Source organism: Dendroctonus ponderosae, unplaced genomic scaffold, assembly GCF_020466585.1.
Source record: "Dendroctonus ponderosae isolate FM_Combo_2020 unplaced genomic scaffold, Dpon_F_20191213v2 Dpon_F_20191213_1, whole genome shotgun sequence".
Classification (NCBI taxonomy): domain Eukaryota; kingdom Metazoa; phylum Arthropoda; class Insecta; order Coleoptera; family Curculionidae; genus Dendroctonus; species Dendroctonus ponderosae.
The window spans coordinates 52,668,858-52,691,440 of record NW_026017110.1 but is presented as its reverse complement, the minus strand read 5'-3'; the positions used below and the strand labels follow the sequence as shown (position 1 = coordinate 52,691,440).

At 34.2% G+C, this 22,583-nt stretch overlaps 1 protein-coding gene across 1 annotated transcript in view; it reads left to right on the top strand.

Moving 5' to 3' along the window:
- Positions 1-22,583, top strand: part of LOC109533785 (agrin) — a 232,861-nt gene that overhangs the window by 63,257 nt on the left and 147,021 nt on the right. Inside the window, exon 3 of the mRNA XM_048668179.1 lies at positions 17,659-17,709. Within this exon, the coding sequence (XP_048524136.1) occupies positions 17,659-17,709 (51 nt within the window). The remainder of the gene's footprint in view (positions 1-17,658; positions 17,710-22,583) is intronic.

Here is a 22,583-nt window from a genome sequence, read left to right as displayed (position 1 = left end):
CGTTGTGAAACAATAATCATATTTTGATTGTCTTTGCAGACAGAAATAATGTTTCCTAATTTTTATGACGTCGATTTTTTATTCGGACGATGTTTAAAACGAGAATTCTCCTCCTACGCTGATCTCTGTATCCATATTAGTATGCTGATTTTTTCAGAATGCATTTTAAACAAGTTTTTATTTGTCACCCGGTCGGCATTAATTTCGAAAATATTTTAATTACTTGATATGTAGACATTCTTTGTGGCGTCTTAGATCTGAAATATTTTATGTCGTTTTAAGTGTACATTTTTGGAAGATACACGGTTTTTATTCGACGTTTAGTAAGCCATATCTTATTATTGACAATAAATTTTATTTTCCTGTTAGCCGATAGTTAGGTTTTTTTCTCATAATAAATTACATTAATCTGCCAATTTCCGTGGTTTTTATTATTTCTCTGCCCATTCAGAGGATTGGTTTACCACTTAATATTGAGTTTCAATGAAGACTTTAAATATTGCTGGTAATAAGCTATCGAACACGATTTGGCTTGTTTACTGCTGAAACAATTTTCACCCTAATGTTCTCTCTGCCGTAATCCTTCACCGGCATCATAAGCACTGGTGTTAAAAAAATGGGGCTGAACCCGATCTCTATCCATTATGAATATAAATTAATCTGGCCACCACAATTAAGCATACATTTTTTAAGCACATGGTAAACAGAAATTATTAAACTGGCGTGAGAGTATCGTTCAGAATTTAATTTAATAAAAGCTTCAACTGTGCAATTAATTACGCGGAAAATGTGCGTTATTGATGTATTAATAAGCTGTCAGACGTGTTACAGACATGTCAGGGGTGATATAAAAAGCCAGGATAGAAATCAAGGGCTCGATTTAAGTGGAATCGGACATGTATTATACTCAAAAGCAGAACACTCTTGCCCAGAGATTACTTCAAGCATTTCGAGGATGTCAACTGCACCTGTTCCGAATCCATGCCCCGGATCAAAGCTTAACCCACCTTCTTGTCAATTATTTTTCATTGGTACTATAAGCGATTTAGTGCAAATAATCATTGTTTTCTAATTCATATATCCAATTTGAGGCCAAAAATCAATAATACAGCTTAAATGCGGTCTGGCTTTAGCGAAATTGGCTTTACAACTCAATTCACATTACTTTACGTTATAACTGCTGCGTATTAACAACATTTTTGTCCATAAATTTCTCTAAGATTCTTCTTCTTTAAGATCTGTGCCAGGAATATTTCTGTCGTCTCGCTGATGCCGCATTTAAAAAAGTGCAATTCTTGTTTGAATTTTGCACGAAAATACGTTTGCCAATGCTGAACGTACATTTTTATTATAAGAAAATAACTGGACCTCTGCTCATCACATATGTGAGTTAGTTAGTATCTAAAGTTGATAATTTTTACGTATTTTTATTACATTACATATGCCAACATCACAACATTACTTAAAATATTTATAATTGATCCTTCGGCATGTGGATCGTTGAGAAATAACTTAAATTGCCTGACAATAAATATCCGGAACAACATCAGTTATTTTCACAGATTGTAACTTTTTATTAAATGAACCCATTGATCAACTTTGACAGATGTTGATAAATCCCCGGAAAAAAAGCTTTTATATATAAACAGAATATGTCCGCTAAAAAGGTAAACCTCTTGAAAAACTTGTTGATATTTTCACCAGATATCAGATTTATTCGCCGATCGACCGGTAAGGAAATAAAATAAAAATCTTAAAATGCGAAGAGCTTTCAAAAGATTAGGTAAATATGGCAGTAGGGTGGAATCGGTTTTGCTGGTTTCAACAAAATTTCACATGCATTTCACTTGGAAGCGTACTGGCGTTGGCTTAGTAGGAACGTAATAAATACATTTATCACTGCATCCGGAAGGACAATAATTTGGAAAGGAAATGTCTACTATTGAAAATTTTATTAGCACGCCTGACTCGAGTAATAATAGAGGAAGTTAGCTCTCTGTTTCCAGCAAATGGGCAACTTCGCCTAATTCATTTTGAAATGTGTGAAAATTTGCTTTTATTTGAAAATCTGCTGCTTTTTTGTTCGCTTCGAGAAGCTCTATGTGCTCTAATGATTGTCTAAAAAAGTCACTGTTTCTAGTTTTCTAATAATACCTAGTCAGATTTCATTTATTTAAATAAACTTAAATGGACCAGTATTGAAAAGCTGCATACGAATTTTTTTTTATCTTACAACAAACTTGATTTTCGGAAAATAATATTTGATTTCGCTACAATATCTTTCGAGCTCATTGTAACAATGTTCAGTTAATTTTGTTAAGGCTCATATCAATTTCTCAGCAACTCTATTTGTCTTTATGGACAGTGATGGAACGGTATTTGGTACATTTTTATAGGCGAGGTTCTTTAAGAAATATCACTACCAAGAAAGCCAGCTCTTCGACAGTATTAAATTTGTAACTGAGCTAAGATGGGCTAAGCCTTGATGTTTTCGATAAGACGTGTGCTGAAGAAATTCATGTGTGAAATTCATTTTGAAAAAATAAATGTGCCTTTCAGGTGCTGCTCAATGGCGTAATGATTATTTCTTAGTAACTCTTTTAATATCAGAAAAATGGCATTAATTATTAAAATTTCAAATTTGGTTTTTCTTTATGTTAAACTCGGGGAATTCAGGAACATTTCACACCTACGTTTTTGGTATAGACGTTTTCAACATAAAATGTTGACAATAACTCACCCTTACTTTTTCCCCTTAAAGTTGCGGCAACCCTCGGAGACTCCGTACCATATTCCAAGTTGAAACAGTGGTAATAATATATGTTGTTAGAGCCAGCTGTTATCTGATATAAAATAGCCTTGCGTGGCATTGCGGCGGTGTAAGCAAAACTGGGTAAAATTTGCGGTTAATAAAACTTTATAATTAATTAGTTCTGTTCATGGGGAGAGAATCCCGGATGTTGTATGGAGACAGGACAATCGGACAGGTTTGTAAAATTAGCAGCTTTCTGACCTAAAACCGACTGTTAAAGCGAACATTGATGTCAATCATGATGTGGTTAGCAAGAAAAAATGGCTGAGTTTTAAAATTAGTATAAACGGTATTCTTAATAGCCCAAATTAAGTAAATACTGACAGTTTAGAATAAGATATTTATGCAGAAAGCTTTCAGGTCCTGATTCGATTTCGGATAAGGTCGAAATTAATACGATCTGATTATTTTCGCATTTTTTCCAACTTTAACACAGCGTGCAAATGATGGCATAATTTAATCCGCAGAACACCCATACTCGACGTAATCTCAAGACAGGATTAATTTTTAAGAAACTTGTTTCCCAATGAAACAAAAAAGATGTATTTGGTAGCCGGCGACCATATAGATAACAACTAAATACGTTGTATGAAGGCATTAACGATGTCCTTTTTGTGACCAATTATAATATTCTTACTTCTGAAAGAGAAGAATGATGGTGCTCATTTATCAGTGAATTTAAAAAGTAAAATTAATGTTGTTTTTCTTTTGTATATGTGAGAGTAGACGTATTTGCAAAGCTAAATGTTTTATACACATTTGATTATAGCTTTTTGTTATGTTGTATGTTGCTCGGATGTTATTAATGCCCTTAGTTAACTCACAAAAGTAGAATAGTTTTCTTCCTTTCAGGCTGAAAGTTATTGGAATTGGAAGTAATTTATTACAACTGAAGTGATTTCATTATGTTTTAAGTCAATATTTATCAATTTGCAGCTAAGATCAAATAAATTAGGCAAAATGACTTGAAGCTTGTGCTCCATTTTAAATTTTACTCTGCTTTGGTAAATCGCCATTTTTACGTACACGGTAATCACTAGTTATGTCTTTAATATATTTTTCAAAATTATAATATAAAGTAATACTTATCAACGCTGTTCCACGTTAATAGAGTAAAATAACCAATTTGCCTAATTTTTAATTATTTAGATTTAGTTAGAAAATGGAATACGACATGGAATGGAGTAAACAATTCAATTTCTTGCTCGGAAGATAATAATATGCGTTGCAATGCCAAATTAATACACTCAGAAAGTCGATGTGGATAGAACTTATTACGATATATATCTAGATATTGTTGGTAAAGTATAAGTTTTCCAATTAGTATTAAAAAGTCAGTGCTTCCAGTTCTTGACTATGGTTTAAGTATATATTTTCAACGTTTCCATCCCCAGTAAACTTCGACGAAAGTCTGGATTCCAGAAATGTTTACATTAATAATGTATTTTTATTGCGAAAGTCGATAATTGCTAGTGGATCCAAGGAAATAAGGTTTGAATGTAACATGCAGAAAATCCATATTTCAATTTGTAGTTCGCACAGTAAAAGCAATTTAGTTATTAGCCATTCGTCAAATAGATAACGTAATATTTGAAAATCACTGATTGTCCTGATGGGTTTGTCCATTTCTTAAAAATAATGCAAAATGACTAGAAGTTGTGGTATATGGGTTTCTAGGTCGTCTGGTACTATATGAGGCGTTTTGTTTGAAAGTGGTGTAAGTGTATTTTATTTTGTATAGAGACATTTAAGGTTTTGCGTGTAAATAATATAAAAATATGGATATATGTTATTACGCTAATTTTGTATTTTTTAAATATTAAATTGATTTAAAATTATAATGTAATTGTTGTTAAATTGATGATGATTAACAAAAATACATTCTTTTAACTTAACTTACTTAAAAGTATTATCTACTGCATATCAATTGAAACAAACCATTTTTTTTGTTATGATTTATTTCTTAAATATTTCAAAAATAAATAAAGTAAAACATAGGAGAATCAGGTTTTATTTCAAAATTTGCCATTCAACCAAAAATGTCAAAACATTTTTTGCGGTCAGTTTTTTAAACCACCGTACTCTACATTTTCAATTTTTTGGCTGCAAATATTTCCTGTATTTGCGTGGTATGTGTCTCCACTGTGAGGAAAGTGGACTTATCAATAATTTTATTATTAATTTTTTTTTGTCAAAACAAACTCACACCACTTTCAAAGAAAACGACTTATGTATGAAATGATTAACTTCGGTAAAAAACGAATTCTATAAAAATCAATTTCAGAAAATAAGGAATTAGGGAATGTTGGGTGCGCCAGCTCATCTGATATAGGTCAAGCCCAATTATCATATTATATTGCCTTGTTCATAACCTCAAGTTGTGTGTTTGCTCCAACCACATGAATCAATTCTCACACGACAAAACAATCAGGATTGGTGGGTTGCGATAAGTAGATTAGAAGGACTTCGGGAATCAGTCTTTGCAATGGAACTATACAGTTTGGCACCTTCATTGAAGCCGATATCTAATTAAGGATTATCCAGTCAGGGATGATGTTATCGAGACCCTGTCCCAACTTAATTTGAAAGTGAAAGGTTTAGGCGGTCGTAACAAATCAATAGATTAACAGTAGACATAATTAATTAAGATTTGTGAAAGAAGATGCGAACTGTATGTGCTTGAAGTTAAAAATCCTGCCAATTTGCAAATGTCGAATTAAATAATATTAAGCGTTATAGAGGTGGTTGCAATTGATAGCAAGGAGCGAGAATATTGCTTTTGTTTTTAGTGGCAATATAGGAATAGTAACTTATTATAATTATTATACGTTTTGTTTCACATATTAGACAACTGTATCGTTCGATTGTTAAGTTCAAACATTAAGTTAAGTGCCTATTTCGAAACGTTTGTAATAGATCTCTAATGAAGCTGTGTAAAAGTAACAGCAGTAGGTTCAGGTTTATTTTGTTTTATGCTGGGACAGAGTGAGCTGATTTAATCCGACGGGATATCCAGTAATATTAGGACAATTAGAAGTTGTGGTGGCTCAGCAGAAATCCTCTGGCAGACGGGATTTCAAGGCAAATAATAGTAATGCAGGTACAAATACCGGAAACGCCTTTGAATTAGACGATACCAAGGAATTAGTTAGTTTTTATTTTGTCATGTAGGCTTAGAGATAATTTATGCGCCCCGAATTCCAACGAAAATGCCTTTATTTTGCGCAATATATTGACATATTTCAGTAAAAAGGAGTACAATGCCAAAGCATGTTATGGAACCTGATGGAATCCTGATCAGATTAAATAAACTCATCGCACTCTAGATTGAATAGATTGTGGAAGTATTCTTTACTATTATTCATCCATCTTTGGCGTCTACATTTGCCCATTCAAACGTCTGCGTCTGTTACGAAATTCTTTTCGGAACTAAACACTTTAGTAAGTTTTCCAGACATGTAATTATAGCTGCCAAATTCAAATATCGTTTGGATGATATAGTAGGATATCGGGGACTATTGACATGAAATATCGCGTCCCCGAGTTTTTCTTTTCGGATTTATCTATTGAAACATAAATTCCCAGGGAGTTTAAAAATGTTTGGTCTTCAACTGTTTTTTAACAGGAACACTCTGGATAATACTAATTATTAATTTTGTTTAATCCGATGTCTTGAGCAATGGGATACTGGAATACAATGGGAACTATTAACGCTTAGACGTCGATATTTATTAAGAAGTATGAAACATAATTTTTCAACTTCACCAAAACCCTAGCCATCAACAAGTAAAATATATTTACATGAAGCAAGACATAAATATGTGTTTGGTTTTTGAAAGGCTCTATTCGAATACAAAATTGTTACTGAGTATGCACGAAAACTAAAAAAGCTCGAATTGTAAAGAGCAGCAAACCTTTTGTATTTTTTTTGTATACACAAATATTATTTACAGTTAAACTCTTACATAACCAAAGGCATATGTTCATGACAAACGCAACAAAAAAAACGCCCAATCTGGGAAAAAGCTTTTGATGCTTAAACGCTAGCATTTGTCTGGATTTACTAACAATACCAGGCTGGCTCAATCTCCGACTGAACGAGGTGTGCAATGGCTTTTAATTTTAGCGAATAAGTCGACTTCTGTTTCACAATTTATATATACAAATATATACACCAACAGTGGAGAGATTGATTCATTTAGGAATCCCAAGCGTGCCATATTGACGTAAAATTTTGCATTTGCGGTCTTAAGTGTGAACCCTGGAAGCGGGCAACACACAACGAACAAAACGCGAAGTTTATTAGAATTAGTAAAAATATTCAGGTGATTTAGAAATAAATAATCTCAAAAGTAACATGGCAAGTTAAACAAGCAAAAAAGTTAATTGTATATTTTTGCGCCGCTATACGGGAACTTAGCCAATAAATAAAATTTATATTGTGCACCTAGAGAACTGATGTTATTTAATTTGTAGGGGACCGACTATAGTGAGGCCGTAGACCTATGAAGTTTAGCATAACAATAAGTAAATAAGTGTTTTAAATCCGAGAATCGATAGAAAATGGCTGGCGCTTTGCAGGGTGGAACAGACGCCTTGAGCATTGCCTGAACACCAAATCTAGGCAATAAATTATTGAAGAAGTGACTTTCGGATTGAGCTATTCTTAATATTTATCCTTCCGTATTTAAGCTTCCGTAATATTTATGTTACTTTCCTGGTAGTACGCTGACTTAGAGTTATGCCAGTATGATTCTACTACAATACAGAAACTACTATACTACTATAAGAAGCTGGACAATACCAGCATTTTTCCAGTTTCTTATATTATTTGAATGAAAGTATCACGGCCTCAGCTTTTGCTTATTACAATATTACATTGGATAAACAAAAGGCTAATTTTCAGTAACGTAAAAAGTGATTAAAACATATGCTGCGGTTGTACGCGTCGCCGTTTAAAATTGTCTGCAAGTATTTTCGCCTTTCGAAAAAGGTCTTTGTGAATGATTTTTACATTATATTTGACCCTTTGATCGAAACGCGTTAAGTATTCGTTTGCTACTTTTACATGTTTTTTTCGCATTCAAACTGTCTCCATTCTATTCCCAATATTTTCAGCTCATTTTCTAATTGACCTTTTGTGAATAGTTTGTTATTAGTTAAAGCACGTTTTGCCTGATTTTGGCGTTTTTTCTTTGTAAAATAAATATGCTGCTCATAAAAATCAGTATTTCTTTTTTTCTGATACATAAATTTGATTTTAACGTAAAACATTCCAGGTAGCAGCAATGGCGTTAATATGATGTCATTTATTGGTCATTTTTTGTTTTAAACGTCATTGGGCGAATATCTCACGACTTAAAGACGTCATATTTCGTACGTCCAAAAGGTAAAACATTCGGGTGACTTTTGGACGTCATATCTGACGATTAACTGACCATCCGTTTAGTTAGTCAGTTATGGCGTCTAATCGCTTTCAATGTCATGCGTGAGACGGGTAACCACAGATCACGTCTACGTGATTTGTGTTATACGTGTGATTTGTGCGAGCAACTCTGTATTTTCTTTTCTCTGGATATTTTATACTATTCTTTAGTGAATATGAGTACTGATTCGGTGGGAATAACACTGATAAATAATCTAACCACTTCTTATTAGGTTCCGCTAATTTGTTTCCCATGTTTATTATGAATACGTTTATAGTATGATTCAATTGGACCACCAGGCATGGCTCAGCCAAGGTTAAAACCAAATGGCTCACGCCTTAAAAAAAAGTATTTTGGGCACCCGTACATACACTTTAGAAATATTCTAGTGAATGGGGAAGTGATATAAAACGATATACATATATTTTAAAAACGTTCATAATGTTTCTAGTTTTTGAGTTAACTTAACACAATTATGTGTTAGTAAACACGTTTTTTATTCCGTTTATCTTAATTTAAATAATAAGACCGCAAATCAGCATTCCTTCAATTCACCATTTTTGGGACAGATAAAATTTGTATATATTAGATCATCTGTCCCTATAAATATAAATATTCCTGATTTAGGCGTCTTTATGGCTGGCCATTAAGACGTCTTAATGACACGTCATTTAAATACCTTTTTTGTGACTCGTCATTTAGACGTCATAAAGCGGTGACTTATTTACGTCAGTTGTACCATGGACCAATATATGGTCAAAAAATGTCGTCATTTGAAAAATGCTACTTGGAATAGTGTTCAATACCCTTTCACCGAGGTTTCATTTAATATGACCAAATAAAATGGAGTACATTTTGCGTTGTGGTTAAAAAATATTTTAATCCCTGGATGTAATTTTATCCTATTTTAAACAAATCGATAAACGAGTAAACTTTACTAATTTGAATCGTTAAAAAGTGAAAATAATCTGACTGTCTGAGTCACGTACTGAAGCAGACCGACAGCACAAATGATGAGTTTTGTTGGCCAAACTTATGGTTGGTTATGTAAATTGTTTCAAAACTTTCCTGGGTAAGAAAAGTGCCATCGAGCGGGTGCACCGAGACAGGAAGTTTTTAAGATTAGCTTGCAGACCTAATTGCCAGATGGTAGATATTGCCCACAAATCGAAGTTAATTAGTCGTGATATAAAAAGCCGCCTTTCCAAAGATAAAGTAATTCATTTGATACGTTGTAAATAGATGTAAACAGTTGGAAGGGAGAGTGGGACGCTTTTGCACAGAGATTTAGCCAACTTTGGTTACAAAAAACCTGCCGCATGATGTGACATATAATTTGATATATTTATTTTAATAGGAGAAAGTTAATATTCTTTTACCAGTTAAGTTCCGAAGTTGGATCTTGCAAAAAGTGAAAATACAAATGTTCAAGAATTGGTGTACGTCTTCATCATATCCTTGTTTTGGTTACATATTAATTCAAACTTTGTCAATAATCAGTTAAATTTACACAATTACACAATATTCCATGTCAGCTTCCAATTCATTAAAATACATTTGACAATCAGTGCCCACCAAAGGTAAGTTAATAAATTCCATTGAAATTGAAGTTTAAATTGTAGACCCCTGATCTAACCAATGTTGTGTATCTGTAAGCCGTAGTTTCCCATTCTTATCTCATTCCTGATTAAACCTGATCACGTTCGGACGCAATTATACGAGTCTGTCGTGCTATCCTTCAAGAAGGCGTGCTCTAAATGCCCAAGATTGACCGAAACTGAAATGGCGTATATCGAATTTTTAACAGTCGTTTGACTGGCTTAATAAATGACAGTTTGACGATACCTTCCTTCTTTTTCCTATTCTGGAAACAACAGTCTACAAATTACTTCAGCTCTGTATTTTTTACAAAGTCTCGTTAATAGTTTCCTTTTGTAGGAAATTCGTCTTCGTTTGAAAGGAATATTGGCTTTATGTTGCTCTTTTTACAAGAATTTCTCACGTTTACGCTTTTATTTTTGAGAGGCATGTTTTCCGACACAAGTACAACTTTTCCGCATTTTCAACTTCAACGCCCTCAAAAGGGGCTGATAAAAACCTCGATTTTCTTACATATTTCGCTATCCGCCAAAGATAAAATTCAGAATTTTTCTGCTTGGAGACGTTTTATTTATAGCGTGGACGTTGATGGAAACTGTTGCCTGTATAATGTAATTTTTAATTTGTTTATGAATACATCACAGGATTGCTCATAGCACTCAACGATCACACAAATCACAGTGGTAAGGACTTGATGGGTTTTCAGTGCACTTACTTTCCTCATTATAATCTTAGTACATGATAAGTTTATCAGCTTTATGTTGCTAATGGACACTTGATCCTTTGCCGCTTGAATAAACTGAAATTTCTGTTAAAAAGTTGAAGGTATTCACCAATTAAACATTAAAGAAAGCTACTTCGTAAATTAACCGCCATCAAAAAGCAAACCAAGTCCATTAAGAGGTGTAGACGAGAGCTGAAGCACTAATTCACTGGCAATCAAAACTGACGAACTCAAACACCAATAGCATCAGTTTTTATTGTATGCAAATACTCGCCAATTAATTTTTAGAAGTTTCCCAAGTTTTTGACGATTTTGGTACAAAGTTTCCAAAGCTAATAAAAATTGCGATGTATTTATTTGCTTTATTGATTAACGAATCTGTAACGCGGTGCGCTTTCTAATTACGCACCCCAAAATAAATACCTTTAATAAGTGGTAGAAGCAAGTACAGTGGATGGGGTCGGATATTATCCAGCTTTACATTTCGAGGGTTCTTCTCCAAACTAAGTTCCCAATTTAATTTTTAGATACCTCAACAGCTGCAGCAAAAGCCACTCAGGTCGCGTCAATTACCAAGGCTATAGAATTTGTAGTTAATATAATATAATAGCACTAATGAAATAATAAATGTATGACTGACACAAAATTCTAATCAATACGGATTGAATGGGCGAGGTCTCAGTTTTGCCATCCACATGTACAGGTAGTTTATCCGAATTGCTGAACTTGTTAAATTATAATTTATAAAGAATTCATGTGTAATTTCTATATGGATATTTAAAAATTTTGCCCAAATATTTTAACATACACATTTATAGTGTTTGACCTCACTTGATTAAGCATTATTAGCAAATAAATTTAATCCCATTCCGAATTGGACTTGTACGGAACATCTTCATCTTTTGTCCTACATTATTGATGTTCGCCTTTTCTCACAATCGTGCTGCTGTTGGATGAATATTTAAAGCAACATTTTTGTCCTTGCAATTTTGGTGCAAATAGGCAACAGTCGTAACTTTAAAAACTTGTAGATTCTAACGAATGAAAATTGCATCATTTTAGCTATTTACGTTCCTTTTCAATAAATATAATATAATTTACACGCAGAACGCTTTAAAACTATTAAATTAAGCCATTTATATCCATTATCCACACAAAGAGGTTCACAAGTACACGTGGATTCAAAATGCAAGAAACCTAAAATCCATAATAGAGTATATAATAGTCAAACAGAACAAAAGTTGCAGATAGAGAGGAGACCAACATGCGAAAGTTACCATTACTGACTAAGATCAAACATGAGATTCCAAGCAATCAAAAAGGATACACAAACACCCAAAGAGAGTAACAGAGAAGAAAATGACGAGAGACGATTCAATCTGAAAAGCCTCGAAATCGAAAGCGTAAAAATTTTATGTATTATTACGTACGAAGCATTAGGAAGCTACGAAAAGAGCAATAAGAACAAACCGTATTGGTGAGATGAAGACATTGAAGAAATGATAGGAGACAAGAATCAAAAATATTAAAAATACTTGTACTCAGTAGATCAAACGAGAAGATCTATCAGAGTAAAAAAAGGTACAAGTACTGGTGAGAAGGAAAATCTGTGAATAGGAAAACGAAGCTTGGGAAAGGAAGATGCCAAAGAAGAAACACTTACATAGGCGGCACCAGCGGCTTAGAAAGTTGGAAAATAACAAAAAGCCTTAGAAACAACAACATCAGAGTAATCATATCACCAATTAAACCACAATCATCATCTAGCCCCTCTGGGATCACTGTTGAAGATAGGCCTCCCCTTCTTCGGGCCACCTTCTAGTCTAGTGGTTATGATTTTCGGTCTATCTTATCGGTCTGTAGTTCTCTAAATCGGTTATGTCCCCCTTCTTGTGCAGCAGTATCACAATAGCGTTGTACCATTTATCGGGTATTGTGCTGTTGTTTAGACAAAGGTTAAATAGGATCTTTATCTTCTTGAGCAAACAAGAGCCACCGATTTTAATTGCATCCGCAGCCACAGAATCCTCTCCCGGTGCTATGTTGATCTTGGTCCTTCTCAGAGCAAATTTGATTTCTTCTAAGGAAATGTCTAGTAACTCTTCTGAACCTCGGTTTATAATACCTTTTGCATTAGTAAGCATACGGCATCCCATAAAAGTCTTCTACGACCCTCAATATTTCTTCGCTGTTTGCTGTTGTATTTCTTTGTTTGTTTTTAATTTTGGTTATTTCTTCTCTTCCGCATCCACTTCTGTGCTAGATTTTCATGTTTTTCTTATTCTTTATGGTCTTTTCTATTTCGTTTCTGTTATAAGTTCTAATAGTTCTCTTGGCTTTAGACACTTGCTTGTTTATCTCCTTCATTATTGCGCTGCTGACCGATTCTTGACTTCTCATGTCCTTTGCTTCAATTGTCTGGTGGTGTGGCTCATTTTTTCCTGTTTTTTTTTGGGTTTCGACAATGTTTGTTTTGACTCTCTTTTAAAGCTGCAAGATTAATTAGGTTGTCTGTAATTTATTGGGTATCTATACCTTCTGATGTGTTCGTAACGCTTTTCTGAAACTTTGTTATATCTAGCGGACGCGTCCCATCAGTATTCAAAGAATGCCAGAGCACCGAATACCGTGGGAAGTGATGAACTGGCATCCAAATTGCTGAAGACGATCCAGAAGTCCGAGAAAGAGTTGGTATCGACTTATGACGGAACTTGGAGACAGAGAGCTTGACGACGATCTAGGGAACCATCGATGCAGGGGGAAAATGGAAATCGAATGACGTCGTAGAACGTTATAAACCGATATATAGATAGATTTGTGATTGAGTTGCATTTGGAACGGAGGCTACTGATTGTTTTTTCGTTTAAAAACTACTCTGTTTCGGTCAAATTTTCTTTCCTCAAATCTGGCAAGTATAAACATGTGTCCAATGCATACATATGTGTAAATGTAGCTTTCGATTCTAAAATAGAAGGTTCCTAGAAGGCGATATTAAAATCCACAAGGCGATACTAAAAAAGTGTTTATACAAAAATTTTCTTTGGCTCAAAAACAAAGCATTTTTTTAAAGTTTGTTCGAAGTTTGGAGAATAACTCTGAGTAAGACCCTTGCTTCAGCTGGTTTATTGAAAGTCATTATGTAGACCTGGTCTTTAAAACTTAATTATCCACACTCAATAAGTGAAATAAATGGGATTATTGAGGCTGGCAAAAAGGGGACCAATGTTTGACGCGAGAACTACTATTTGGCTTCCGAAACTTTCGGTAAACTCTTTATCGCATATAATGACTATTGATTTGCGCTTATTAGATTCAGGAGGTTATTTGCCTATTATGTTGGTCGAATGATAGTCGGCTTTTGTAATTATAAGTTGTTGGTATTGATGCAAAAGAGTTTTCTTCTCGAGGAATATTCCGACTTTTGAAGCAGTTGAACTAATTTAATCTCCCTTTACTTCAGCAGAAGCAGCGTCAAACTGATAGCAGAGTTCAGCAATCTGAGAGTAGATGAATTCGACTTTTGGAACCCGACAGCTTTAATGTGGACTTATTTTATATCAGATTTTACTAAAAACACATTTAAATCGTTTTAGGCATTTGAAATACTTGTTTGAGATTGAGATGAAAAAAAAATAATGCAGGTAATTTCTTTCGATTTATCAATTAATATTTTCAATGCGCGTAGCAGTTTCAATAACTTTCACTATTTTGTTACTACAACCAGCAGTCACACAGCGATCAATATTAACGATTTTTAGTTCCATTTTCCAATAAAAGTGCCTCAAGGAAATGAATAACTGTGTAATTTTGAAATCGAGGTTCAGGTTATATTATAATAGGAAATGCGTGTCATGAGCATGTGGTTAGAATCTCATAAAGGTGTCAAATAAAATAAAAGACTAACACCTGTTGCATCAACTAGGCCATCGTTCATCAATACTTTAGACAATATAATTTCATAAGAGTAAACCAGAGAGGTACGGGGCTAAATTTATGTTATAGGTAATCCAGTAACCTCGATTCTGCGGAAAACTGAAACACAGCGTGGGCAAACTAAATTATGACACCCCGGAGTTCACCAATATCGCCAAGGTTGAGTTAGAAATTTACTAATTTAGATGACTAATGTGGTTAATGTGCTACTTGTTGGTTTTAAGTGGTTTGAATATATGGATACAATTCATGATATTTAATAAATGTACGGTTTTCAAGTTGATATCGACCTAATATTAAATATCGTCGGGCTTTATTTGCATATGGGAAGGTTTAAAAATTAGAAATTGCACACTGCGAACAGGCCACAGCGATAATGTGTTCTGGTATATGTCGCAATTTTCGCTTTAAATACGAAAATTACAAGTAAAAAAAGATTCAGATTCAGATTTTGGGTTTGACGAGTCCCTGAAACAGCTCGTGTTAAGCAACAAAAACTTCCTGTGACATGAGAGAGCAGCCACAAAAAGCTTCTACAGGCATCAGATCATAAATTATATCGCTCTCGCTCTAAGGATTGTATTTGGACACACTTATATTTATGTACATACTGAACCATAATTAAAAGTTTTTATGTATTAATGTGCAGCATATCGAATAATTATATGCAAGTAACTTTAATCTTATTAATTTGTATTTCATTAACACACTTTGTCACTGAAAGCTTGAATGGGAAATATGCGATTTATAGATTTTAGAGTCACATACATCCATACAGGTTAAATGGTGTCGACTATAATTGTTCTTAAAAATTTCTGACTTTACTACCGATGGAATTACATTCTATAAATTGTACTAATGTATGCTAACGAATTCAACTCAATTGAAGCAATTCGAAAACTGTATCAGAGTGGCTAGGTTCAGTCAGTTTTAATATTATGCTAACAGGGCAAAATATTATACGGATCTCGAATGTTATATTAAATATTTTCCGTCTATGTCGTTCGATATGATTTTCAATCCTGTGTAAATTTTCCCAGCTGCTTTCAAGCGGCCTGTTCTCAAGGAGATTCGAGATTGATCATCTGGCAGCAACACCTCCATTTCACACCCTCGTATTCAATTATGAGTGTATTTTACATTTTATTTGAAATTCGCAAAGTTGTTTGCCTAACGTGCTCTACACTTTTCCTTTTATATCATTAAAATTCGCATTCTTCTTTTATACAATACGCCGAATATGTTCCTTTGCTTGTTCGCTACCCTTGCACAAGTTTTCCTCTGTCATCTGTTTAGAGCTGGGTGAAAATTAGCCGGGTTGCTTTGTTTTTGTATGCTTCGTCGCTTCAATGAAAAAGGCGCCGTTGATAATGTGTCCTAAAAGAAACCTGATTTGTCTGTTATAAGGCAATTTTGCAAAACGTATTTTCTTAATCTGATTAACATTTTCGCATTTTCTCTTTACGTCATTTTTTTTCAAGTCAAGAGGACTATCGCAGAAATTTTAAGCCATCCATTTTTCTCATTCCCATCGCGTCTCGGATATTATCTGCATAAAGTAAATGTTGCTTTTCATTGTATAAATTAAAAATATTTTTTAGTTTGAAAAGTTCTTTAAGAAATTATCAGCTAACAGTCATTATTTACATTTAAGTCGTTCTTAAGTTGTATTATTCTTCTCGAGAGAATTGACAAAAGTTGCCTTTTTAGAGTCACTTTAAGTAATCCCAAACATACAGCTAACTTTACTAATTGACTTCCAGGCCTCACAATTTCCCCTACAACTTTATTACTTTGCGATGTAACCTAACAAGTTCATGGTTTCTTCACTGATTGTTTACATATGTTATGCTAATGCTCTAATTCAAGCACGTTATGTGGAAGTCATTTTAACTTTGCTTTATAATGAAGTTAAGGCAAGTACCCGCCAGATATTTTACATTTATATTTACATACATATTTACAAGTTTACATTTTTTAAGATTTTCTGTTTCACTTTACATTGGTATTGGAAAAAATTCTAGAAAAGTTGACAATGTTATTAAGAGATACATTGTAGCAGTTGATTTTTATTATACTAATTGATGCATACTTGGTGGGGGGTAAGTGACTTTCCTCAAACGTTGGCTAGTTTATTTTAATTTGTGATATTTGTGGCAAATTTCGCAAATCCGGTGGAGTTGATTTCAATTCTGAAATTTACTGCAAACGCTTAAAACTCGATCTGACGCAGCAAAACAATGCAAATTGCCTTAAGAGTAAAACTGGCTGAAATTCGTAGAGGACTAATCTTATGCCTTATTCCGCACGCGTAATTGCAGGCTTTACCTCGATTTTGGCTACGAGTTATATAAATGATGAAATAGAGCAAAACTTTGTGACATTTCGCCTAATTAGCCAGCTGAAAAGGGTACTTTGTTTGCCGATGATGGCACCAGGATTTGTATCCTGTCAATTTGTTGAAGTCCTATTAGAGCTATAAATTTTAATTGCCATCGGTTCAAATACATTAACTTGGTAATATTAATTACTCAGAAAATGTACCTAATGTGCTTTGCCACCGTGCTTAGAAAAGTTTTTAAACGAAACACCTTGCAACGACTGCATCATAAATTATTCCCATCTTGCAGTATTTTATTAAATCGAACAACTCCTCTTAGATTTCGTAAATATATTTCACCCGAAATACATCTATCATATGTGTATCCATATCCTCTTATATAAGTTATCAGGAAAACTTGCTATAAAATTTATCAACTCTATGTCGCTTAAATATTCGACACAAATTTGCGCTGCTACTCAAGCCCCAATTCATCTTAATCATTTTATTGCTATTATTATAATATTCTCTGTTTTATTTAGCCCTTTTGGGAAAATAAAAGCTTAACTTAAATTGCCGCTGCGAACCTCTTTCGCTTTAGGGTCCAATAAATGCACTGGCGTAACTCGAATTTGCCCAAAATTTATGAAAACAGTGTCCCGAAAGATAATTATCTCTTCATATGATACGTAATTATTCAGCTAGATTATTAACATTGAATCGAACCCGCAATATCGATAATTAAATTGTTTTGTTCTTCATAAAATTGTGAATATAACTATATTTTGAAATTGTTGGAATATTGTAAAATTAATGTTTCTAATAAGAGCATTTTTAATTACAGCGCAGGAGTTGCCTAATTTGGAAGTGAAGACTTACGCTCGGGATAAATTGGGTGAGTTATTTTTTCTGCAGCATTCAAATCTAATTTTCTGGCCTCAAACAACAACTTGTTCGGTGCCATAAAAAGTTCGGTTCCATAATAGATCTTGCGAACTTTTTAGAATATCTTTGAAGAATGCATAGATATACTTTTTCTTTAAAATATACACTCGATGAAATTCCCGTGGATTTATGTCCAAACGTTAATTTGATCGTTTTCCATATAAATTTTCTTTAGAATAAGTATCATAAACCTGTCAAGTGTTGTATAAAACAGGCAATTTCTATAGCAATTATGAGCAATTCCGGCATTAGACAATACCATCTCATCGCCCCTGGACGCATTATAGAGTAATGGGACCAAACCGACGTAATTAAAAGGAATTCATTTTGGATGGAATCTGAACACACAAATTAAGCAATGTTCATTGAAATTAAGCCATTACAAGGCCGATTAAGCAAATTGAGCTTTTACAGAAAAAAGTGGTAGTCAATTAGACTGTAATGTTATTATGTTGGTTTGGCTGAATTCCATCGAGAAACTCATTCATTATTTGATTATGTACAGTGTGTCTTCAAAAAGTGTTCTAATAGTAGTGCGCGTATAAATCGAAATTCTTTCTGAAAATGTAGTTTGAGTATAAAAGCGCATATTAACGTAATTCTAGCTAAGTAATTACAGCAGGAAAAGGTCAGGCCCAAAAAGTTTTACACAGTTTTTAGAAAAATGATCAATTTCATAACTAGCAAGATTATGACACACGTTTCATTAGGAGCGCTGCGGCTAAACTTCCAACCATACGCAGCTGCTGGTAAAAATTAATTTTCTCCAAAAATGGCTAATCGGTCAATTTGATAATTCTTGAAACCAAATTTAGCGGCCTCAAAGATGGATGTTCTCGCTTAGATCGTAAATTAAATAGAATGGCGCACCAGCAAGCCAGCAATGATGCCGAAAGGTTTTGCTACACAAATAACGCTTGTGTAGGTCTTAACCGGTGCTTCTTGGTTTATGTTAATATAAGGACGGGAAAATTGCATTTTCACGAAATACCAAAACTAAGGAAATAAGCCGGGCTTGTGGGGAAATCGTACCGACATTTTCCGGCTAAAAGTTTTACATTAACGGTTTGAAAAGTTTTGTGCTGCTTTCCAAGAAAATCTTACTATATTGGTTTAAGGGGAAATCTACTAGAAAAATGGGTGGCGTTTCTTAAATGCAATTGGATCTCAGAGTCAGTATTTTGTGGAAGTTGTAATTTTCAATTTTCATAACTGAAACTCTCTGGCATTTCGCTAAAATTTTTCAAATGCTTGGATTGAATCAGCCTGGATGCGTAGAATTAATTAATTAATTTTTGTTTATATAGGTATGTTTCTACTTAATGCTAATTTAATTAGCAATTGCGGGGGGTAAAAACGAGCATAAGACATATTTTGAACAAAACTGCTTACATATTTTCTCATTTGACAACTACATTCAATTAATTCAAACGCGTAGTTGTATGGAGCACGATTAGTCTCTAGCTCATTTATCTCTGTTTAGGTAATACTTTTACCACTTGATAATGGAATATCAGCCAATTATGGATCTTTTATCATTTCCGTCTGCTTTGAGCTCGCCTAATCAGCTTACGCTTTTTGAAATGATTCCAAGGCAACTTTTTGTGCAACATCACTAATAGCGAGCGGTTATATTTTGGATCAGACGAGTTTTTCTGTTTGATGTTTGTCCAATTCAAATCATGCTTTTCATTTTACGCATAGGCTCAAGTTACTCATGCAATTGTATACTTTATCATATTTCATCAAGATTGCTATGCGACCCTCCAGCTGCGGCTGTATTATATTCAATGGGATTCAAAATGTTGGGACATTTAGGGGACCTAGGCAAGTTGTTATAATGTAGGTTATAATTTAATGAAGTACGTATTCTGCTAACATTGACCAATTTCTCTGTATGAGTCGAAGCGGGACCGACTAATGTGGAAAGCAGCTAAGGAATTTCCACTGTTTGACTGGAATTCGATTTTCGACTCTAAGGCTGCGTTATGCCGAATTCCTAATCGTACAACGATTAAAGTGAATTGGAACTAGTTTGATTTTGAATTAGAAATTCCATATTGGAATTAAGTCGTTAATAAATAGAGAGAATTGTGGTTTTTTCATTCACCGTATGCGTTTTATTGGCGTAATTAATAGGAGCATACAGTTTGGATTTCTTCCGATTTTCGACATTAGTAATTGGATTCCAAGCTACTTTGAATTTATCGTTGATAACTCGCTGGATTCACAGAGTAGTTAATTGCCAAGCCTTTCAAATACAGACGAATAAGATCCCAATGGTCATTTCTTCTGTTTTGCCTTTGATTTTACAATATTAATGCCTTGTTTCAAAAAAGCTATTTGTGTGTTACTTTCGAAGTTCACTAAAAGTTTTTAAAGGCATGTTAACAATGTTTTGTTCTAGGCCAGTCAATTCAGGCCAGTAACTTATTTGATGTTTTGTCAAAGGAAGCCAATATAGTTCTAGTTTGATAGATAAGCTATCTATCGGTAGAAAAAGTAATTGACATTCCTGTGGTGCGCTTACTTACTTACTGAACTTTGATGTAAATTTTACATCGGATTTTAATTATTAGTTGCTGTTTCGCTACTACAATGGAAATTTTCGTAACCAGTATTGACCTACGCTATACAATGAAAATTTTCGCGCCCGTTTGAAGTATCGGTCGAAAAGTTTCCCGGGTTTACAAGCCTTGGATAATCGGAATTGCTTCCTGGCGTTTCGCTCACATTTGCAGTAACCATTATCAAGCGCGATGAGGTAAAGGGTGATTGATACGCAATAAGGTAACAGGTCACTCATGTACAGCTCATATTTGCCAACCGTTGCAGAAATTATCAAATATATGTTGAAAGGTCACACATTTCATACTGTCTCAAAGTTTGATACATAAATTTGACATTTTTCTGGGATACAACCTTGCAACACTTTAAAAAAACTTATACCGTATGTACAGATTTAACAAATATAATTCAGTTTTCAAATGCTATGAATGACAACACATTTGCATCTAGTTGAATAATCTCAACTCTGGACTCAACTTTTGATATTTTTCTTTTGCACATTTAACATATATTCTGTTGCTATTATATTTCCTTATATTTTAATTTTATTGTCAGAGCTTCTCCTCATTTCCGTTTTACCCAAATAAAATATTTTGTTGTGGATGTTTATTAACATTTTTGTGTCTGTTTTAACATGCTGTTCTAGAAATTTAGAGAAAAATTTAATCGATGTGCGCATTCAAAGAAACATCCAGGAAAGTTAAGTTAAAACAAGATCGGAGAGTGACGGAATTAGAATAAGTTTTGCGTAGCGGAAAGTATCGCAATTTTTCTAAGGACGCAGCGGTATTAGTATCTGGTTCCCAGTACTGGCGCAGCAAAATGCCCGTCTACAGTACTGCTTCAAGGCGTTAACCAGATAACTTTGGTCGCTACCCATCGCTTCCGACAATGTCTAGCGCAGATGTGAGCGAAACGTGAGGAAGCACTTCCAATTATCCACAGCTACTACGCTGGGAAATTTTCCAAACCCAATAATTTTTTAACTTAAACCTGATATTTTTAGTAAATTCATTCGAGTCAATCGTCAGACTTGCATGGACACGAGTGTATAATTTTCCTTTTGAATCAGGTCTCTGCTAATTCACCATGAAAAATAGCAAATGTATGTGCGCTTTGCTCCTAAGGTAACCTGCAGCATAACAATTTACGGAGACTACTTTTGAACTGCTGTGTGTAGGACGCTTTAGGCGTAAACTTTACTTGCAGCTTTTAATCTAAAACAACATGGAGCTTATTGAGGTTTGTAGTTAGCAGATTTTTTAATAAAATAATATCAGTTTCTGGAATAAAATCGGTTTCCATTTAGTGGAGCAGCTAAGCAACTGATTTAGGCCAAGTGACCAACAGGACACTGTCTTGTGAATGCGCTCCCCTCTACTCCTGTCAGGACTTTCCATAGTCCTTCGTCCAACGCAAGCCGGCAGTTGAACGAAGCCTGCAGGACTCGAGCGGCAATCCTGCTGCAAATCCTTTTGCGTTCCCGGCGCGAAAACACGTGTTTATTCCGGCGCGTTTCTATCAAATAGCCCTCGACAGTGTCCTTAAATCTCGTCAATTTTCCGCACGTTTAAAAAATATTTATTGAGGTGAGTTCATCCTCTTTGCTGATAAATGAGTACCTGTAGTTTGGTTTTTGAGCGCCCATGCTGATTGTGCACTTACGAAAGTGGTCGAGACAAAAAAAACGAAAATCAATCAAAACTTTTTAAGCCCTGGTTACCGCATGTTATTGGAAGTGCTTCGAAGTTTTAGGAGGTGGATTTTTCAACAACTTCTTCTGTTTCTATGTATATTTTTGAATTACGAACTGGTGTGTGATAGATGGTACTTGCGGATACTCGTAAATAGGTTTTCGCTCTTCGTAAAATTACTTATAGGTATGAAAGAGTGAGAAATCTGGAAAAAATTTAGAGAAATGGACTTTTTAAACTTTCATTTTTTCATTGAACCGAAGCATGTTTGACTTGCATCTGACCTAATTAATTCTCTCTCAGGCTTAAGCAATGATTTATTTCGAGTGCCTGCAAAATGTGGCCTATTTATGGGTTGACAAACTACTAGAAGGCAACAAAATGGCTGGAGCTAATTTATCATAAAAGGTTAATTTTCGTAATATCTGAAGAGCTTCAAGTAGACGAAATTTGCTGGTTAATAATCTATGAAATGTAATTTGTATAAATTCCTTAATCACAAATAATGACTTAATTTTCCTTTTGCATGAAGGATCTGACGATTAGTTATTCATATTTTCAT